Source organism: Oncorhynchus gorbuscha, unplaced genomic scaffold (assembly GCF_021184085.1).
Source record: "Oncorhynchus gorbuscha isolate QuinsamMale2020 ecotype Even-year unplaced genomic scaffold, OgorEven_v1.0 Un_scaffold_2381, whole genome shotgun sequence".
NCBI lineage: Eukaryota > Metazoa > Chordata > Actinopteri > Salmoniformes > Salmonidae > Oncorhynchus > Oncorhynchus gorbuscha.
Genome location: NW_025746911.1, coordinates 57,501 through 80,240, shown reverse-complemented (window position 1 = coordinate 80,240; position 22,740 = coordinate 57,501). Strand labels below are relative to the sequence as shown.

General features: G+C 44.0%; 1 protein-coding gene across 1 annotated transcript in view; it reads right to left on the bottom strand.

Moving 5' to 3' along the window:
- Nucleotides 1-961: 961 nt before the first annotated feature.
- Nucleotides 962-22,740, bottom strand: part of LOC124025719 (adhesion G protein-coupled receptor L1-like) — a gene marked incomplete at its 3' end in the record, with an annotated part of 37,086 nt that continues 15,307 nt past the window's right edge. The window contains 7 exon segments of the mRNA XM_046339058.1: nucleotides 962-1,000; nucleotides 4,177-4,362; nucleotides 4,707-4,810; nucleotides 5,636-5,932; nucleotides 6,628-6,973; nucleotides 14,109-14,261; nucleotides 16,107-16,218. Of these exon segments, the coding sequence (XP_046195014.1) occupies nucleotides 962-1,000; nucleotides 4,177-4,362; nucleotides 4,707-4,810; nucleotides 5,636-5,932; nucleotides 6,628-6,973; nucleotides 14,109-14,261; nucleotides 16,107-16,218 (1,237 nt within the window).

Below are 22,740 nucleotides of genomic sequence, written 5' to 3'. Positions count from 1 at the left end.
TACAATACTAAATATACTACACTAAATATACAAAAGTAAAAGATACTATGTGAAAGATACTATACGAAAGATACTATACTAAATATACAATACTAAATATACAATACTAAATATACAATACTAAATATACTACACTAAAGATACTATAGTAAAGATACAATACTAAATATACAAAACTAAATATACAATACTAAATATACAATACTAAATATAAATATACAATACTAAAGATACTACACTAAAGATACTATAGTAAAGATACTATACCAAATAAACAATAGTAAATATACAAATCTAAAGATACTATACTAAATACACAATACTAAAAATACTATACTAAATATACTACACTAAAGAGACTATAGTAAAGATACAATACTAAATATACTACACTAAATATACAAAAGTAAAGATACTATGCGAAAGATACTATACGAAAGATACTATACTAAATATACAATACTAAATATACAATACTAAATATACAATACTAAATATACAATACTAAATATACTATACTAAAGATACAATACTAAAGATACTATACTAAATATACTATACTAAAGATACAATACTAAAGATACTATACTAAATATACAACACTAAAGATACTATACTAAATATACTATACGAAAGATACTATACTAAAGATACTATACTAAAGATACTATACTAAAGATACTATACTACTATACTAAATATACTATACTAAATATACTATACTAAAGATACAATACTAAAGATACTATACTAAATATACAACACTAAAGATACTATACTAAAGATACTATACTAAAGATACTATACTAAAGATACTATACTACTATACTAAATATACAATACTAAATATACAACACTAAATATACTATACTAAATATACTATATAAATATACAATACTAAACATACTACAGTAAATATACTATACTAAATATATACTATATGTAGAGAGTTGTGGTTTACCTGGACATAAGCTCTACAGGTGCGTTCCCTCTTCTGTAACTGAAGTAGACAGGAACACACTACGTTACACAAGTACTACAAATCAAATCAAATGTTATTTGTCAAATGCACTCTCGAAGGCAACAGGTTACAATATAGTAAGGTACTATATATTTTACCTCTTAGGGGATGTTAACTTTCACTGCTATGCGGATGACACACAGCTGTACATTTCAATGAAACATGGTGAAGCCCCAAAATTGCCCTCGCTAGAAACATGTGTTTCAGACATAAGGAAGTGGATGGCTGCAAAACTTTCTACCTATTAAACTCGGACAAAACAGAGATGCTTGTTCTAGGTCCCAAGAAACAAAGAGATCTTCTGTTGAATCTGACAATTAATCTTAATGGTTGTACAGTCGTCTCAAATAAAACTGTGAAGGACCTCGGCGTTACTCTGGACCCTGATCTCTCCTTTGAAGAACATATCAAGACCATTTCGAGGACAGCTTTTTTCCATCTACGTAATATTGCAAAAATCAGAAACTTTCTGTCCAAAAATGATGCAGAAAAATGAATCCATGCTTTTGTCACTTCTAGGTTAGACTACTGCAATGCTCTAAAATCCAGCTACCCGGATAAAGCACTAAATAAACTTCAGTTAGTGCTAAATACTGCTGCTAGAATCCTGACTAGAACCAAAAAATGTGATCATATTACTCCAGTGCTCGCCTCCCTACACTGGCTTCCTACAAAGCATTGCATGGGCTTGCTCCTACCTATCTCTCTGATTTGGTCCTGCCGTACATACCTACACGTACGCTACGGTCACAAGACGCAGGCCTCCTTACTGTCCCTAGAATTTCTAAGCAAACAGCTGGAGGCAGGGCTTTCTCCTATAGAGCTCCATTTTTATGGAACGGTCTGCCGACCCATGTCAGAGACGCAAACTCGGTCTCAACCTTTAAGTCTTTACTGAAGACTCATCTCTTCAGTGGGTCATATGATTGAGTGTAGTCTGGCTCAGGAGTGGGAAGGTGAACGGAAAGGCTCTGGAGCAACGAACCACCCTTGCTGTCTCTGCCTGGCCGGTTCCCCTCTTTCCACTGGGATTCTCTGCCTCTAACCCTGTTACAGGGGCTGAGTCACTGGCTTACTGGGGCTCTCTCATGCCGTCCCTGGAGGGAGTGCGTCACCTGAGTGGGTTGATTCACTGTTGTGGTCATGGGTTGGCGCCCCCCCTTGGGTTGTGCCGTGGCGGAGATCTTTGTGGGCTATACTCAGCCTTGTCTCAGGATGGTAAGTTGGTGGTTGAAGATATCCCTCTAGTGGTGTGGGGGCTGTGCTTTGGCAAAGTGGGTGGGGTATATCCCTTCCTGTTTGGCCCTGTCCGGGGTGTCCTCGGATGGGGCCACAGTGTCTCCTGACCCCTCCTGTCTCAGCCTCCAGTATTTATGCTGCAGTAGTTTGTGTCGGGGGGCTAGGGTCAGTTTGTTATATCTGGAGTACTTCTCCTGTCCTATTCGGTGTCCTGTGTGAATCTAAGTGTGCGTTCTCTAATTCTCTCCTTCTTTCTTTCTCTCTCTCTCTCGGAGGACCTGAGCCCTAGGACCATGCCCCAGGACTACCTGACATGATGACTCCTTGCTGTCCCCAGTCCACCTGGCCATGCTGCGGCTCCAGTTTCAACTGTTCTGCCTTACTATTATTCGACCATGCAGGTCATTTATGAACATTTGAACATCTTGGTCATGTTCTGTTATAATCTCCACCCGGCACAGCCAGAAGAGGACTGGCCACCCCACATAGCCTGGTTCCTCTCTAGGTTTCTTCCTAGGTTTTGGCCTTTCTAGGGAGTTTTTCCAAGCCACCGTGCTTCTACACCTGCAGTGCTTGCGGTTTGGGGTTTTAGGCTGGGTTTCTGTACAGCACTTTGAGATATCAGCTGATGTACGAAGGGCTATATAAATAAATACATTTGATTTGATTTACAACAGGTTACACACACACATACTGTTGAAATGCTTACAACAGTCTGTGTGTGTGTGTGTGTGTGTGTGTGTGTGTGTGTGTGTGTGTGTGTGTGTGTGTGTGTGTGTGTGTGTGTGTGTGTGTGTGTGTGTACCTTTTAGTTTGTGTGTGTGTGTGTGTACCTTGTAGTGTGCGTGTGTGTACCTTGTTGTAATGCGTGTGTGTGTGTGTACCCTGTCAAATCAAATTTTATTTGTCACATACACATGGTTAGCAGATGTTAAATGCGAGTGTAGCGAAATGCTTGTGCTTCTAGTTCCGACAATGCAGTGATAACCAACAAGTAATCTAACTAACAATTCCAAATCTACTGTCTTATACACAGTGTAAGGGGATAAGGAATATGTACATAAGGATATATGAATGAGTGATGGTACAGAGCAGCATACAGTAGATGGTATCGAGTACAGTATATACATATGAGATGAGTGTGTAGGCAAAGTAAACAAAGTGGCATAGTTAAAGTGGCTAGTGATACATGTGTTACATAAGGATGCAGTCGATGATGTAGAGTACAGTATATATATATGCATATGAGATGAATAATGTAGGGTAAGTAACATTATATAAGGTAGCATTGTTTAAAGTGGCTAGTGATATATTTACATCATTTCCCATCAATTCCCATTATTAAAATGGCTGGAGTTGGGTCAGTGTCAATGACAGTGTGTTGGCAGCAGCGTGTGAGTGTGTGTGTGTGTACCTTGTTGTAATGTGTGTGTGTGTGTACCTTGTTGTAATGCGTGTGTGTGTGTGTGTACCTTGTTGTAATGTGTGTGTGTGTGTGTACCTTGTTGTAATGCGTGTGTGTGTGTGTGTACCTTGTTGTAATGTGTGTGTGTACCTTGTGTGTGTGTGTGTACCTTGTTGTAATGTGTGTGTGTGTACCTTGTTGTAATGTGTGTGTGTACCTTGTTGTAATGTGTGTGTGTACCTTGTTGTAGTGTGTGTGTGTACCTTGTTGTAATGTGTGTGTGTGTGTGTGTGTACCTTGTTGTAATGTGTGTGTGTGTGTACCTTGTTGTAATGTGTGTGTGTGTGTACCTTGTTGTAATGTGTGTGTGTACCTTGTTGTAATGTGTGTGTGTGTGTACCTTGTTGTAATGTGTGTGTGTGTGTGTGTACCTTGTTGTAATGTGTGTGTGTGTGTGCGTGTACCTTGTTGTAATGTGTGTGAGGTACCTTGTTGTAATGTGTGTGTGTACCTTGTTGTAGTTGCGTGCCGCAGACTCCTTGTTGGCTGGTCGTAGGGCCTGAAGCTGAGAATCCAGGATGTCCAACAGCTGCTCTAGAAGTTTGACTGACATGCTGACATCACCGGCGTAGACCCGCCCCCTCGTCAGGTTTACTAACTCACCAGCGATGTTAGCTGCATTCTCCCCACTCTTTATCTAGAAGGGAGGAGGGGAGGGAGGGGGAACAAGGGAAGAGGGAGGGAGGGAGGGGGAGGAGGAGGGCAGAGGGGGAACGAGGGAGGGAGGGAGGGAGGGAGGGGGAACGGGGAAGGAGGGAGGAACATATGGTCATGTTAAAGTTATGTGGTGCTGTCCATTGACGACCTGTGTGTGTATGTCTTCGCGTGCGTATGGGTGTGTTTCCATCCATGTCCTTCTGCGTGTCTGTATGTGTGTGTGCATACAGTATGCATGCGTCCCTGCGTAAGAATGTGCGCACGTGTCCATCCATGTGTGTGTGTCCATGTCCTTCCCTCCCTGTGTGTGTGTGTGTGACTGACCTTCTGTGCTATCTGACTGACCCAGGGAGAGGTACAGTTACTGAGGTCAGGCCCTCTGGAGTTCCAGGTTACCGGGGACAACACACACTGGTACGATGCTATACCTGGTGGGGGAGAGAGAGGGGGAGGAGGGTGGGAAGAGAGAGGGGGTGGGGAGAGAGAGGGGGAGGAGGGATGGAGGGAGAGAGGAGTGTGGGGAGAGAGAGGGTGGGGAGAGAGAGGGGGAGGAGGGATGGAGGGAGAGAGTAGGGTGGGGAGAGAGAGAGGGAGAGGAGGGATGGAGGGAGAGAGGAGGGTGGGGAGAAAGAGGGGGAGGAGGGATGGAGGGAGAGAGGAGGGATGGAGGGAGAGAGGAGGATGGGGAGAGAGAGGGGGAGGAGGGATGGAGGTAGAGAGGAGGGTGGGGAGAGAGAGGGAGAGGAGGGATGGAGGGAGAGAGGAGGGTGGGGAGAGAGAGGGGGAGGAGGGATGGAGGGAGAGAGGAGGATGGGGAGAGAGAGGGGGAGGAGCGATGGAGGTAGAGAGGAGGGTGGGGGGAGAGAGGGGGAGGAGGGATGGAGGGAGAGGGAGGGTGGGGAGAGAGAGGGGAAGTGGGAGAAAGGGGTGAAGGAAGGGAGGAAGAGAGAGAGACAGATATCAAAACCTAATTTGCATTCAGCATGCTCTCACTACAGTATCACCCCCTCTCTCTCGCTTTCTCTCTTTCTCGCTCTCTCTCTCTCTCTCTCTCTCTCTCTGTGTCCCACTCTTTTACTCTCTCTCTCCCCTCTCTCTCCCCCCCTTTCTCACTAGACAAACATTTCACTGACACACACACACACACACACACACACACACACACACACACACACACACACACACACACACACACACACACACACACACACACACACACACACACACACACACACACACACACACACACACACCCAGTGATCCTTTGGGACATGGTCTCTCCACCATCTCTCCTTTAGGTGTAGGGGGCCACTGTACCCCTCTGGTCACCCTCCCCTCACACACCCCAACCTGCCCCCCGTAGGACCCCCCCGGGGCGATGGGGGCACGGTGGGGGGGGTGGGGGGTTAGCGGGACCATGGCCGTGATTGGCCGCAAGTCCGGACTCCGGTTGATGACCCCGATGGGATTGGAGGCTGAAGGTCGTACTGGGGTCAGCGCTACGGTGGCTGTGTAGGACCCCACTGTAGTCATTAGAGATGAGAGAGGACCTGGAGGAGAGAGGCAGGGGAGGGAGGGAGGGGACAAATATATTATCATTCTGGTTAGTAAACTGTAGTGATTAGAGATGAGAGAGGACCTGGAGGAGAGAGGCAGGGGAGGGAGGGAGGGGACAAATATATTATCATTCTGGTTAGTAAACTGTAGTCATTAGAGATGAGAGAGGACCTGGAGGAGAGAGGTATGGGGAGGGAGGGAGGGAGGGGACAAATATATTATCATTCTGGTTAGTAAACTGTAGTCATTAGAGATGAGAGAGGACCTGGAGGAGAGAGGTATGGGGAGGGAGGGAGGGAGGGGTCAAATATATTATCATTCTGGTTAGTAAACTGTAGTCATTAGAGATGAGAGAGGACCTGGAGGAGAGAGGTATGGGGAGGGAGGGAGGGGTCAAATATATTATCATTCTGGTTAGTAAACTGTAGTCATTAGAGATGAGAGAGGACCTGGAGGAGAGAGGTATGGGGAGGGAGGGAGGGAGGGGTCAAATATATTATCATTCTGGTTAGTAAACTGCCCCAACACACACCCTGCCCTTCCCCCTGTGTAGGACCTCACTGTAGTCATTAGAGATGAGAGAGGACCTGGAGGAGAGAGGCAGGGGAGGGAGGGGTCAAATATATTATCATTCTGGTTAGTAAACTGCCCCCCACACACACCCTGCCCTTCCCCGGGTCACACACACCTTTGGTAGGCTGGGGCGGTCTGAACTGCAGAGGGTATCTCAGCACGTAGTAGTTATTCCACACATACAGCTGGTTGTCCCGTGGGTTGTAGTCTATAGATGATATATACTGGTAGGGGTTAGGGAAGGGGATCTGGACCGGCACCTCTCGCCCTCTACTGGTGTCAAACGCATATAACACCATATCCCCTCCACCTCCTCCTCCTCTGTCTGTCTGTCCCTCGTCGTCTTGGAAGACGGAGCGCACCGCGTATAGCACGCCGCACGCCATGAAGGCGTTGCTCGCCCCGCGCTTGTCGAAGCTGGTCGCCCACGTGCCCTCGAAACGCAGCGTGTAAGGGTTTACCTGGAGGAGAAATGGAAGGGGCAGGAGAGGGGTAAAAGAGAGAGAGAGAGAGAGAGAGAGAGAGGAGAGGAGAGGAGAGGAAGTCAATTCTAAAAGCTTCTAAACAAGGTATTTTGTTTCATTTGAAAACATTTAGTAAGACATATTGTGTCAATGACATGCACACAGCTCGTATAAACTGGAAGTAGAACTGTTGTTGTCCATTAGTTTACTACAATCAGAGGAGGAGTGGTGGGGTAAGGGGAGGAGTGGTAGGGTTAGAGGAGGAGTGGTAGGGTTAGAGGAGGAGTGGTAGGGTTAGAGGAGGAGTGGTAGGGTTAGAGGAGGAGTGGTAGGGTTAGAGGAGGAGTGGTAGGGTTAGAGGAGGAGTGGTAGGGTTAGAGGAGGAGTGGTAGGGTTAGGGGAGGAGTGGTAGGGTTAGGGGAGGAGTGGTAGGGTTAGAGGAGGAGTGGTAGGGTTAGAGGAGGAGTGGTAGGGTTAGAGGAAGAGTGGTAGGGTTAGAGGAGGAGTGGTAGGGTTAGGGGAGGAGTGGTAGGGTTAGAGGAGGAGTGGTAGGGTTAGAGGAGGAGTGGTGGGGTTAGAGGAGGAGTGGTAGGGTTAGGGGAGGAGTGGTAGGGTTAGAGGAGGAGTGGTAGGGTTAGGGGAGGAGTGGTAGCGTTAGGAGAGGAGTGGTAGGGTTAGAGGAGGAGTGGTAGGGTTAGAGGAGGAGTGGTAGGGTTAGAGGAGGAGTGGTAGGGTTAGAGGAAGAGTGGTAGGGTTAGAGGAGGAGTGGTAGGGTTAGAGGAGGAGTGGTAGGGTTAGAGGAGGAGTGGTAGGGTTAGAGGAGGAGTGGTAGGGTTAGAGGAGGAGTGGTAGGGTTAGGGGGAGGAGTGGTAGGGTTAGAGGAGGAGTGGTAGGGTTAGAGGAAGAGTGGTAGGGTTAGAGGAAGAGTGGTAGGGTTAGAGGAGGAGTGGTAGGGTTAGAGGAGGAGTGGTAGGGTTAGAGGAGGAGTGGTAGGGTTAGGGGAGGAGTGGTAGGGTTAGAGGAGGGAGTGGTAGGGTTAGGAGGAGGAGTGGTAGGGTTAGGGGAGGAGTGGTAGGGTTAGAGGAGGAGTGGTAGGGTTAGGGGAGGAGTGGTAGCGTTAGGAGAGGAGTGGTAGGGTTAGAGGAGGAGTGGTAGGGTTAGAGGAGGAGTGGTAGGGTTAGAGGAGGAGTGGTAGGGTTAGAGGAGGAGTGGTAGGGTTAGAGGAAGAGTGGTAGGGTTAGGAGGAGGAGTGGTAGGGTTAGAGGAGGAGTGGTAGGGTTAGAGGAGGAGTGGTAGGGTTAGAGGAGGAGTGGTAGGGTTAGAGGAGGAGTGGTAGGGTTAGGGGAGGAGTGGTAGGGTTAGAGGAGGAGTGGTAGGGTTAGAGGAAGAGTGGTAGGGTTAGAGGAAGAGTGGTAGGGTTAGAGGAGGAGTGGTAGGGTTAGAGGAGGAGTGGTAGGGTTAGAGGAGGAGTGGTAGGGTTAGAGGAGGAGTGGTAGGGTTAGAGGAGGAGTGGTAGGGTTAGAGGAGGAGTGGTAGGGTTAGAGGAGGAGTGGTAGGGTTAGAGGAGGAGTGGTAGGGTTAGAGGAGGAGTGGTAGGGTTAGAGGAGGAGTGGTAGGGTTAGAGGAGGAGTGGTAGGGTTAGAGGAGGAGTGGTAGGGTTAGAGGAGGAGTGGTAGGGTTAGAGGAGGAGTGGTAGGGTTAGAGGAGGAGTGGTAGGGTTAGAGGAGGAGTGGTAGGGTTAGGGGAGGAGTGTTGGGTTAGAGGAGGAGTGGTAGGGTTAGAGGAGGAGTGGTAGGGTTAGGGGAGGAGTGGTAGGGTTAGAGGAGGAGTGGTAGGGTTAGAGGAGGAGTGGTAGGGTTAGAGGAAGAGTGGTAGGGTTAGAGGAAGAGTGGTAGGGTTAGGGGAGGAGTGGTAGGGTTAGAGGAGGAGTGGTAGGGTTAGGGGAGGAGTGGTAGGGTTAAAGGAGGAGTGGTAGGGTTAGAGGAGGAGTGGTAGGGTTAGGGAGGAGTGGTAGGGTTAGAGGAGGAGTGGTAGGGTTAGGGGAGGAGTGGTAGGGTTAAAGGAGGAGTGGTAGGGTTAGAGGAGGAGTGGTAGGGTTAGGGGAGGAGTGGTAGGGTTAGGGGAGGAGTGGTAGGGTTAGAGGAGGAGTGGTAGGGTTAGAGGAGGAGTGGTAGGGTTAGAGGAGCAGTGGTAGGGTTAGAGGAGGAGTGGTAGGGTTAGAGGAGGAGTGGTAGAGTTAGAGGAGGAGTGGTAGGGTTAGGGAGGAGTGGTAGGGTTAGAGGAGGAGTGGTAGGGTTAGGGGAGGAGTGGTAGGGTTAGAGGAGGAGTGGTAGGGTTAGAGGAGGAGTGTTAGGGTTAGAGGAGGAGTGGTAGGGTTAGGGAGGAGTGGTAGGGTTAGGGGAGGAGTGGTAGGGTTAGAGGAGGAGTGGTAGGGTTAGAGGAGGAGTGGTAGGGTTAGGAGGAGTGGTAGGGTTAGAGAAGGAGTGGTAGGGTTAGAGGAGGAGTGGTAGGGTTAGAGGAGGAGTGGTAGGGTTAGGGGAGGAGTGGTAGGGTTAGAGGAGGAGTGGTAGGGTTAGAGGAGGAGTGGTAGGGTTAGAGGAGGAGTGGTAGGGTTAGAGAAGAGTGGTAGGGTTAGAGGAGGAGTGGTAGGGTTAGAGGAGGAGTGGTAGGGTTAGAGGAGGAGTGGTAGGGTTAGGGGAGGAGTGGTAGGGTTAGAGGAGGAGTGGTAGGGTTAGAGGAGGAGTGGTAGGGTTAGGGAGGAGTGGTAGGGTTAGAGGAGGAGTGGTAGGGTTAGAGGAGGAGTGGTAGGGTTAGAGGAAGAGTGGTAGGGTTAGAGGAAGAGTGGTAGGGTTAGAGGAGGAGTGGTAGGGTTAGGGGGAGGAGTGGTAGGGTTAGAGGAGGAGTGGTAGGGTTAGAGGAGGAGTGGTAGGGTTAGAGTAGGAGTGGTAGGGTTAGAGAAGGAGTGGTAGGGTTAGAGGAGGAGTGGTAGGGTTAGAGGAGGAGTGGTAGGGTTAGAGGAGGAGTGGTAGGGTTAGGGGAGGAGTGGTAGGGTTAGGGGAGGAGTGGTAGGGTTAGAGGAGGAGTGGTAGGGTTAGAGGAGGAGTGGTAGGGTTAGGGGGAGGAGTGGTAGGGTTAGAGGAGGAGTGGTAGGGTTAGAGGAGGAGTGGTAGGGTTAGAGGAAGAGTGGTAGGGTTAGAGGAAGAGTGGTAGGGTTAGAGGAGGAGTGGTAGGGTTAGAGGAGGAGTGGTAGGGTTAGAGGAGGAGTGGTAGGGTTAGAGGAGGAGTGGTAGGGTTAGGGGAGGAGTGGTAGGGTTAAAGGAGGAGTGGTAGGGTTAGAGGAGGAGTGGTAGGGTTAGGGGAGGAGTGGTAGGGTTAAAGGAGGAGTGGTAGGGTTAGAGGAGGAGTGGTAGGGTTAGGGGAGGAGTGGTAGGGTTAGGGGAGGAGTGGTAGGGTTAGAGGAGGAGTGGTAGGGTTAGAGGAGGAGTGGTAGGGTTAGAGGAGGAGTGGTAGGGTTAGAGGAGGAGTGGTAGGGTTAGGGGAGGAGTGGTAGGGTTAGAGGAGGAGTGGTAGGGTTAGGGGAGGAGTGGTAGGGTTAGAGGAGGAGTGGTAGGGTTAGGGGAGGAGTGGTAGGGTTAGAGGAGGAGTGGTAGGGTTAGAGGAGGAGTGGTAGGGTTAGGGGAGGAGTGGTAGGGTTAGAGGAGGAGTGGTAGGGTTAGAGGAGGAGTGGTAGGGTTAGAGGAGGAGTGGTAGGGTTAGAGGAGGAGTGGTAGGGTTAGGGGAGGAGTGTTGGTTGAAGACAATGAAGGAAAATATATTTTAAAAATATATGTATTTAAAATATTTATATTCACTCAAAAATGCATATGGGAGATTGGAAATGATGGAGACAATTACATTGATGGAACCCTATAGTCGCTGGAGGCAGGTTGGAGTACAGTCAGTTAATCTGATTATAGTTATGGAGTACAGTCAGTTAATCTGATTATAGTTATGGAGTACAATCAGTTAATCTGATTATAGTTATGGAGTACAGTCAGTTAATCTGATTATAGTTATGGGGTACAGTCAGTTAATCTGATTATAGTTATGGAGTACAGTCAGTTAATATGATTATAGTTATGGAATACAGTCAGTTAATCTGATTATAGTTATGGAATACAGTCAGTTAATCTGATTATAGTTATGGGGTACAGTCAGTTAATCTGATTATAGTTATGAGGTACAGTCGGTTAATCTGATTATAGTTATGGAGTACAGTCAGTTAATCTGATTATAGTTATGGAGTACAGTCAGTTAATCTGATTATAGTTATGGAGTACAGTCAGTTAATCTGATTATAGTTATGGAGTACAGTCAGTTAATCTGATTATAGTTATGGAGTACAGTCAGTTAATCTGATTATAGTTATGGAGTACAGTCAGTTAATATGATTATAGTTATGGAATACAGTCAGTTAATCTGATTATAGTTATGGAATACAGTCAGTTAATCTGATTATAGTTATGGGGTACAGTCAGTTAATCTGATTATAGTTATGAGGCACAGTCGGTTAATCTGATTATAGTTATGGAGTACAGTCAGTTAATCTGATTATAGTTATGGAGTACAGTCAGTTAATCTGATTATAGTTATGGAATACAGTCAGTTAATCTGATTATAGTTATGGAGTACAGTCAGTTAATCTGATTATAGTTATGGAGTACAGTCAGTTAATCTGATTATAGTTATGGAGTACAGTCAGTTAATCTGATTATAGTTATGGAGTACAGTCAGTTAATCTGATTATAGTTATGGAGTACAGTCAGTTAATCTGATTATAGTTATGGGGTACAGTCAGTTAATCTGATTATAGTTATGAGGCACAGTCGGTTAATCTGATTATAGTTATGGAGTACAGTCAGTTAATCTGATTATAGTTATGGAGTACAGTCAGTTAATCTGATTATAGTTATGGAATACAGTCAGTTAATCTGATTATAGTTATGGAGTACAGTCAGTTAATCTGATTATAGTTATGGAATACAGTCAGTTAATCTGATTATAGTTATGGAGTACAGTCAGTTAATCTGATTATAGTTATGGGGTACAGTCAGTTAATCTGATTATAGTTATGAGGTACAGTCGGTTAATCTGATTATAGTTATGGAGTACAGTCAGTTAATCTGATTATAGTTATGGAGTACAGTCAGTTAATCTGATTATAGTTATGAGGTACAGTCAGTTAATCTGATTATAGTTATGGAATACAGTCAGTTAATCTGATTATAGTTATGGGGTACAGTCAGTTAATCTGATTATAGTTATGGAATACAGTCAGTTAATCTGATTATAGTTATGGAATACAGTCAGTTAATCTGATTATAGTTATGGGGTACAGTCAGTTAATCTGATTATAGTTATGGAGTACAGTCAGTTAATCTGATTATAGTTATGGAGTACAGTCAGTTAATCTGATTATAGTTATGGAATACAGTCAGTTAATCTGATTATAGTTATGGAGTACAGTCAGTTAATCTGATTATAGTTATGGAGTACAGTCAGTTAATCTGATTATAGTTATGGAGTACAGTCAGTTAATCTGATTATAGTTATGGAGTACAGTCAGTTAATCTGATTATAGTTATGGAGTACAGTCAGTTAATCTGATTATAGTTATGGAGTACAGTCAGTTAATCTGATTATAGTTATGGAGTACAGTCAGTTAATCTGATTATAGTTATGGAGTACAGTCAGTTAATCTGATTATAGTTATGGAGTACAGTCAGTTAATCTGATTATAGTTATGGAGTACAGTCAGTTAATCTGATTATAGTTATGGAGTACAGTCAGTTAATCTGATTATAGTTATGAGGTACAGACAGTTAATCTGATTATAGTTATGGAGTACAGTCAGTTAATCTGATTATAGTTATGAGGTACAGTCAGTTAATCTGATTATAGTTATGAGGTACAGTCGGTTAATCTGATTATAGTTATGAGGTACAGTCAGTTAATCTGATTATAGTTATGAGGTACAGTCGGTTAATCTGATTATAGTTATGGAATATACAAACACCGGTTTTCCAATGTTTTAAAATGTATTTCTATGTGAAAACTGAAGTTGTGGATTCATTCCTTTTCCATTTTACACTCTTATCTAGAACAACTTACAGTAGTGAGTACATACATTTCAATACTGGTCCCCCACGGGAATCAAACCCACAACCCTAGCATTGTAAAGGCCAAGCTCTATCAACTGAGCCAACTCTACCATCATGTCATCACAAACCACTTGATGTCTCAATGTAGTTAATTACTGTAGCGGTCATTGTTTTTCTACAGGCTGATAGAAAGTCTACAGGTACAAACCTAGACGACCAGCCTCTGTACAATACAGTCATGTACACTTACATTCTATTTAACAAGGATGGTAAATTAATACTGTACAAAAAGTGGTTGTTTTCCATGTTATTTAATTTCATGTGAATGTTTTGTGTCTTTGTCCATAACTTTGCACCATTTGATGTAAATGTTTGAGGACAGCGTTTTGTTCTTTCTAGATTCCATTAGAATGACATCACAGAGAAAGGGACAGGGTTTTGTTCTTTCTAGATTCCATTAGAATGACATCACAGAGAAAGGGACAGGGTTTTGTTCTTTCTAGATTCCATTAGAATGACATCACAGAGAAAGGGACAGGGTTTTGTTCTTTCTAGATTCCATTAGAATGACATCACAGAGAAAGGGGCAGGGCAACAACTCTTACAATTCCAACTATTGAATGCTGATTCTGTTCCTAATTATACAACAACCTTTTTTGCCAAAGCAGGGATGTTGCAAATTTTTTTTGTTGCCCGCACTAGTGACGTCTATATCAGTCTGCTAGTTCTAGAAAAGGTCCAGTGTACTTCTGTGGAAAAAAGTATTTTTCAAAAAAATTCAATATTTTTTATTATTACTATTAATATTCTGGTTTTTCAGAGGTTTCTGCAGCCCCCTCAGCACCTCTACTTCCCACGGGTACATAGAAGCCAAAATCTATCTGCAATTTTATACCTGATTTTCCCCCTACAATCTTTTTTAATAAATAAAAATAAATAAAAAACATTTAGGTAAAATCCATTACTCCCTCCGATCTATCCTTCTCCCTCACCTGACTGACAACTATACGTCCATTGTTGGCTTCAGTTGAGTAGATGACCCACAGTCCGTTCTCATCCACAGCGAGGTCGATATCGCTCTTCCCGCCCCACCGATACGGAGAAGTGTCGTGGTAGTTAGCGTTCAACACCACCGCCTCGCCGCTCTTCATAGAGAGAGAGATTTATTTACATTTTAATACGGCGACGTTACATCGTATCAATGCTGAAGTATTTACAATTGTAATAAATACACAACACACAAGAAATCAATCGATACAATAAAAATCTCATTTCAAATACTTATTTGCTGGAGAAACCATCAGTCTGTGAAGGATTGGGGTCAATTCCAGTCTGTGAAGGATTGGGGTCAATTCCAGTCTGTGAAGGATTGGGGGTCAATTCCAGTCAATGAAGGATTGGGGGTCAATTCCAGTCTGTGAGGGATTTGGGGTCAATTCCAGTTTGTGAAGGATTGGGGGTCAATTCCAGTCTGTGAAGGATTGGGGGTCAATTCCAGTCAATGAAGGATTGGGGGTCAATTCCAGTCTGTGAAGGATTTGGGGTCAATTCCAGTTTGTGAAGGATTGGGGGTCAATTCCAGTCTGTGAAGGATTGGGGGTCAATTCCAGTCTGTGAAGGATTTGGGGTCAATTCCAGTCTGTGAAGGATTTGGGGTCAATTCCAGTCTGTGAAGGATTGGGGGTCAATTCCAGTCTGTGAAGGATTGGGGTTCAATTCCAGTCAATGAAGGATTGGGGGTCAATTCCAGTCTGTGAATGATTGGGGGTCAATTCCAGTCTGTGAAGGATTTGGGGTCAATTCCAGTCTGTGAAGGATTGGGGGTCAATTCCAGTCTGTGAAGGATTGGGGGTCAATTCCAGTCAATGAAGGATTGGGGGCCAATTCCAGTCTGTGAAGGATTGAGGGTCAATTCCAGTCAATGAAGGATTGGGGGTCAATTCCAGTCTGTGAAGGATTGGGGGTCAATTCCAGTCTGTGAAGGATTGGGAGTCAATTCCAGTCTGTGAAGGATTTGGGGTCAATTCCAGTCTGTGAAGGATTGGGGGTCAATTCCAGTCTGTGAAGGATTGGGGGTCAATTCCAGTCAGTGAAGGATTTGGGGTCAATTCCAGTCTGTGAAGGATTGGGGGTCAATTCCAGTCTGTGAAGGATTGGGGGTCAATTCCAGTCTGTGAAGGATTGGGGTCAATTCCAGTCTGTGAAGGATTGGGGGTCAATTCCAGTCTGTGAAGGATTTGGGGTCAATTCCAGTCTGTGAAGGATTGGGGGTCAATTCCAGTCTGTGAAGGATTGGGGGTCAATTCCAGTCAATGAAGGATTGGGGGTCAATTCCAGTCTGTGAATGATTGGGGGTCAATTCCAGTCTGTGAAGGATTTGGGGTCAATTCCAGTCTGTGAAGGATTGGGAACAATTCCAGTCTGTGAAGGATTGGGGGTCAATTCCAGTCTGTGAAGGATTGGGAGTCAATTCCAGTCTGTGAAGGATTTGGGGTCAATTCCAGTCTGTGAAGGATTGGGGGTCAATTCCAGTCTGTGAAGGATTGGGGGTCAATTCCAGTCAATGAAGGATTGGGGGTCAATTCCAGTCTGTGAAGGATTGGGGGTAAATTCCAGTCAATGAAGGATTGGGGGTCAATTCCAGTCAATGAAGGATTGGGAGTCAATTCCAGTCTGTGAAGGATTGGGGGTCAATTCCAGTCAATGAAGGATTGGGGATCAATTCCAGTCAGTGAAGGATTGGGGGTCAATTCCAGTCAATGAAGGATTGGGGGTCAATTCCAGTCAATGAAGGATTGGGAGTCAATTCCAGTCAATTCAAAAAGTTAACCAAGTTCCAAAATTCATATGATCCTCATCAAAAAGCATTGAAGACTTGACATCGGAATGTCAGTGTACTTCCTGAATTGACTGGGATCGAAATAGCATTGTCCTCGACCCTGGTGCGGTTGGAAAGGTGATACAGATCTCAGGTAAAGGTCAGAGATCACCTTAATGCGCGTGCGGAGGTCGTACTTGACCAGGTTGCGCGTGCGTTCCTTGTTGTAGAACACGGCTCCATCATAGACCACGAAGCCTGTACCGTCGACGCGGTTCGGCAGCCTGGCGGGACAGAGACAGGACATAGAGAGGACGTAGAGACAGGACATAAAGAGGACGTAGAGACAGGACATAGAGAGGACGTAGAGACAGGACATAGAGAGGACGTAGAGAGGATATAAAGAGGACGTAGAGACAGGAGATAAAGAGGACGTAGAGACAGGACATAAAGAGGACATAGAGACAGGACATAGAGAGGACGTAGAGAGGACATAAAGAGGACGTAGAGAGGACATAAAGAGGACGTAGAGAGGACATAAAGAGGACATAAAGAGGACGTATAGAGGACATAAAGAGGACGTAGACAGGACATAAGAATGACATAGAGAGGACATAGACAGGACATAAAGAGGATGTAGACAGGACATAAGAATGACGTAGAGAGGACATAAAGAGGACGTATAGAGGACATAAAGAGGACGTAGAGAAAGGACATAAAGAGGACGTAGAGACAGGACATAGAGAGGACATAGAGAGGACATAGAGAGGACGTAGACAGGACATAGAGAGGACGTAGAGACAGGACATAAAGAGGACAGAAACAGGACATAAAGAGGACGTAGAGAGGACGTAGAGAGGACATAAAGAGGACGTAGAGAGGACATAGAGAGAACATATAGAGGACGTAGACAGGACATAAAGAGGACATAGAGAGGACATATAGAGGACGTAGAGAGGACATAAATAGGACATAGAGAGGACATAGAGAGGACATAAAGAGGACATATAGAGGACGTAGAGAGGACATAAAGAGGACGTAGAGAGAACGAAGAGCATACATAGATGGAAATGAACTGTTAGCTAAATCTGGTGCAATGCATCATTTCTCAGTGTTCTGAGACTTCTGGTATTGTGGTACATTGTCCCTGTCCATATAAACTGGTATTATGGTACATTGTCCCTGTCCATATAAACTGGTATTGTGGTACATTGTCCCTGTCCATATAAACTGGTATTATGGTACATTGTCCCTGCCCATATAAACTGGTATTGTGGTACATTGTCCCTGTCCATATAAACTGGTATTGTGGTACATTGTCCCTGCCCAAATAAACTGGTATTGTGGTACATTGTCCCTGTCCAAATGAACTGGTATTGTGGTACATTGTCCCTGTCCATATAAACTGGTATTGTGGTACATTGTCCCTGTCCATATAAACTGGTATTATGGTACATTGTCCCTGCCCATATAAACTGGTATTCTGGTACATTGTCCCTGCCCATATAAACTGGTATTGTGGTACATTGTCCCTGTCCATATAAACTGGTATTGTGGTACATTGTCCCTGTCCATATAAACTGGTATTGTGGTACATTGTCCCTGTCCATATAAACTGGTATTATGGTACCTGCCCATATAAACTGGTATTGTGGTACATTGTCCCTGTCCATATAAACTGGTATTGTGGTACATTGTCCCTGTCCATATAAACTGGTATTGTGGTACATTGTCCCTGTCCAAATAAACTGGTATTGTGGTACATTGTCCCTGTCCATATAAACTGGTATTATGGTACATTGTCCCTGCCCATATAAACTGGTATTGTGGTACATTGTCCCTGTCCATATAAACTGGTATTGTGGTACATTGTCCCTGTCCATATAAACTGGTATTGTGGTACATTGTCCCTGTCCAAATAAACTGGTATTGTGGTACATTGTCCCTGTCCATATAAACTGGTATTGTGGTACATTGTCCCTGCCCATATAAACTGGTATTGTGGTACATTGTCCCTGTCCATATAAACTGGTATTGTGGTACATTGTCCCTGTCCATATAAACTGGTATTGTGGTACATTGTCCCTGTCCATATAAACTGGTATTGTGGTACATTGTCCCTGTCCATATAAACTGGTATTGTGGTACATTGTCCCTGTCTATATAAACTGGTATTGTGGTACATTGTCCCTGTCCATATAAACTGGTATTGTGGTACATTGTCCCTGCCCATATAAACTGGTATTGTGGTACATTGTCCCTGTCCATATAAACTGGTATTGTGGTACATTGTCCCTGCCCATATAAACTGGTATTGTGGTACATTGTCCCTGTCCATATAAACTGGTATTATGGTACATTGTCCCTGCCCATATAAACTGGTATTGTGGTACATTGTCCCTGTCCATATAAACTGGTATTGTGGTACATTGTCCCTGTCCATATAAACTGGTATTGTGGTACATTGTCCCTGTCCAAATAAACTGGTATTGTGGTACATTGTCCCTGTCCATATAAACTGGTATTATGGTACATTGTGCCTGCCCATATAAACTGGTATTGTGGTACATTGTCCCTGTCCATATAAACTGGTATTGTGGTACATTGTCCCTGTCCATATAAACTGGTATTGTGGTACATTGTCCCTGTCCAAATAAACTGGTATTGTGGTACATTGTCCCTGTCCATATAAACTGGTATTGTGGTACATTGTCCCTGCCCATATAAACTGGTATTGTGGTACATTGTCCCTGTCCATATAAACTGGTATTGTGGTACATTGTCCCTGTCCAAATGAACTGGTATTGTGGTACATTGTCCCTGCCCATATAAACTGGTATTGTGGTACATTGTCCCTGTCCAAATAAACTGGTATTGTGGTACATTGTCCCTGTCCATATAAACTGGTATTGTGGTACATTGTCCCTGTCCATATAAACTGGTATTGTGGTACATTGTCCCTGTCCAAATGAACTGGTATTGTGGTACATTGTCCCTGTCCATATAAACTGGTATTGTGGTACATTGTCCCTGTCCAAATAAACTGGTATTGTGGTACATTGTCCCTGTCCATATAAACTGGTATTGTGGTACATTGTCCCTGTCCATATAAACTGGTATTATGGTACAATGTCCCTGTCCATATAAACTGGTATTGTGGTACATTGTCCCTGTCCAAATAAACTGGTATTGTGGTACATTGTCCCTGTCCAAATAAACTGGTATTGTGGTACATTGTCCCTGCCCATATAAACTGGTATTGTGGTACATTGTCCCTGTCCATATAAACTGGTATTATGGTACATTGTCCCTGTCCATATAAACTGGTATTGTGGTACATTGTCCCTGTCCATATAAACTGGTATTGTGGTACATTGTCCCTGCCCATATAAACTGGTATTGTGGTACATTGTCCCTGTCCATATAAACTGGTATTGTGGTACATTGTCCCTGTCCATATAAACTGGTATTATGGTACATTGTCCCTGTCCATATAAACTGGTATTTTGGTACATTGTCCCTGTCCATATAAACTGGTATTGTGGTACATTGTCCCTGTCCATATAAACTGGTATTGTGGTACATTGTCCCTGCCCATATAAACTGGTATTGTGGTACATTGTCCCTGCCCATATAAACTGGTATTGTGGTACATTGTCCCTGTCCATATAAACTGGTATTGTGGTACATTGTCCCTGTCCATATAAACTGGTATTATGGTACATTGTCCCTGTCCATATAAACTGGTATTGTGGTACATTGTCCCTGTCCATATAAACTGGTATTGTGGTACATTGTCCCTGTCCATATAAACTGGTATTGTGGTACATTGTCCCTGTCCATATAAACTGGTATTATGGTACATTGTCCCTGTCCATATAAACTGGTATTGTGGTACATTGTCCCTGCCCATATAAACTGGTATTGTGGTACATTGTCCCTGTCCATATAAACTGGTATTGTGGTACATTGTCCCTGTCCATATAAACTGGTATTGTGGTACATTGTCCCTGTCCATATAAACTGGTATTGTGGTACATTGTCCCTGTCCATATAAACTGGTATTGTGGTACATTGTCCCTGTCCATATAAACTGGTATTGTGGTACATTGTCCCTGTCCATATAAACTGGTATTGTGGTACATTGTCCCTGTCCATATAAACTGGTATTGTGGTACATTGTCCCTGTCCATATAAACTGGTATTGTGGTACATTGTCCCTGTCCATATAAACTGGTATTGTGGTACATTGTCCCTGTCCATATAAACTGGTATTGTGGTACATTGTCCCTGTCCATATAAACTGGTATTGTGGTACATTGTCCCTGCCCAAATAAACTGGTATTGTGGTACATTGTCCCTGTCCAAATGAACTGGTATTGTGGTACATTGTCCCTGTCCATATAAACTGGTATTGTGGTACATTGTCCCTGTCCATATAAACTGGTATTATGGTACATTGTCCCTGCCCATATAAACTGGTATTCTGGTACATTGTCCCTGCCCATATAAACTGGTATTGTGGTACATTGTCCCTGTCCATATAAACTGGTATTGTGGTACATTGTCCCTGTCCATATAAACTGGTATTGTGGTACATTGTCCCTGTCCATATAAACTGGTATTGTGGTACATTGTCCCTGTCCATATAAACTGGTATTGTGGTACATTGTCCCTGTCCATATAAACTGGTATTGTGGTACATTGTCCCTGCCCATATAAACTGGTATTGTGGTACATTGTCCCTGCCCATATAAACTGGTATTGTGGTACATTGTCCCTGTCCATATAAACTGGTATTGTGGTACATTGTCCCTGTCCATATAAACTGGTATTGTGGTACATTGTCCCTGTCCATATAAACTGGTATTGTGGTACATTGTCCCTGCCCATATAAACTGGTATTGTGGTACATTGTCCCTGTCCATATAAACTGGTATTGTGGTACATTGTCCCTGTCCAAATGAACTGGTATTGTGGTACATTGTCCCTGCCCATATAAACTGGTATTGTGGTACATTGTCCCTGTCCAAATAAACTGGTATTGTGGTACATTGTCCCTGTCCATATAAACTGGTATTGTGGTACATTGTCCCTGTCCATATAAACTGGTATTGTGGTACATTGTCCCTGCCCATATAAACTGGTATTGTGGTACATTGTCCCTGTCCATATAAACTGGTATTGTGGTACATTGTCCCTGTCCATATAAACTGGTATTGTGGTACATTGTCCCTGTCCATATAAACTGGTATTGTGGTACATTGTCCCTGTCCATATAAACTGGTATTGTGGTACATTGTCCCTGTCCATATAAACTGGTATTGTGGTACATTGTCCCTGTCCATATAAACTGGTATTGTGGTACATTGTCCCTGTCCATATAAACTGGTATTGTGGTACATTGTCCCTGTCCATATAAACTGGTATTGTGGTACATTGTCCCTGTCCATATAAACTGGTATTGTGGTACATTGTCCCTGTCCATATAAACTGGTATTGTGGTACATTGTCCCTGTCCATATAAACTGGTATTGTGGTACATTGTCCCTGTCCAAATAAACTGGTATTGTGGTACATTGTCCCTGTCCATATAAACTGGTATTGTGGTACATTGTCCCTGTCCATATAAACTGGTATTGTGGTACATTGTCCCTGTCCATATAAACTGGTATTGTGGTACATTGTCCCTGTCCAAATAAACTGGTATTGTGGTACATTGTCCCTGTCCATATAAACTGGTATTGTGGTACATTGTCCCTGTCCATATAAACTGGTATTGTGGTACATTGTCCCTGTCCAAATAAACTGGTATTGTGGTACATTGTCCCTGTCCATATAAACTGGTATTGTGGTACATTGTCCCTGTCCATATAAACTGGTATTGTGGTACATTGTCCCTGTCCATATAAACTGGTATTGTGGTACATTGTCCCTGCCCATATAAACTGGTATTGTGGTACATTGTCCCTGTCCATATAAACTGGTATTGTGGTACATTGTCCCTGTCCATATAAACTGGTATTGTGGTACATTGTCCCTGTCCATATAAACTGGTATTGTGGTACATTGTCCCTGCCCATATAAACTGGTATTGTGGTACATTGTCCCTGTCCATATAAACTGGTATTGTGGTACATTGTCCCTGCCCATATAAACTGGTATTGTGGTACATTGTCCCTGTCCATATAAACTGGTATTGTGGTACATTGTCCCTGTCCATATAAACTGGTATTGTGGTACATTGTCCCTGTCCATATAAACTGGTATTGTGGTACATTGTCCCTGCCCATATAAACTGGTTACATCGCATGAATAAATACATATACATAGGACCTCCATAGAGTTGAAGAGGACTTCAGACAAATAGTTTATATTATACGCACACACTCTGTTTGTCTCCGTTTCTCTGTTTCTCTCTGTTTCTCTGTTTGTCTGTTTGTCTCCGTTTCTCTGTTTCTCTCTGTTTCTCTGTTTGTCTGTTTCTCTCTGTTTCTCTGTTTCTCTCTGTTTGTCTGTTTCTCTGTTTCTCTCTGTTTGTCTGTTTCTCTGTTTCTCTGTTTCTCTGTTTCTCTGTTTCTCTGTTTCTCTCTGTTTGTCTGTTTGTCTCCGTTTCTCTGTTTCTCTCTGTTTCTCTGTTTGTCTGTTTCTCTCTGTTTCTCTGTTTCTCTCTGTTTGTCTGTTTCTCTGTTTCTCTGTTTCTCTCTGTTTGACCGTTTCTCTGTTTCTCTGTTTCTCTGTTTCTCTCTGTTTCTCTGTTTCTCTGTTTCTCTGTTTCTCTGTTTCTCTGTTTCTCTGTTTCTCTG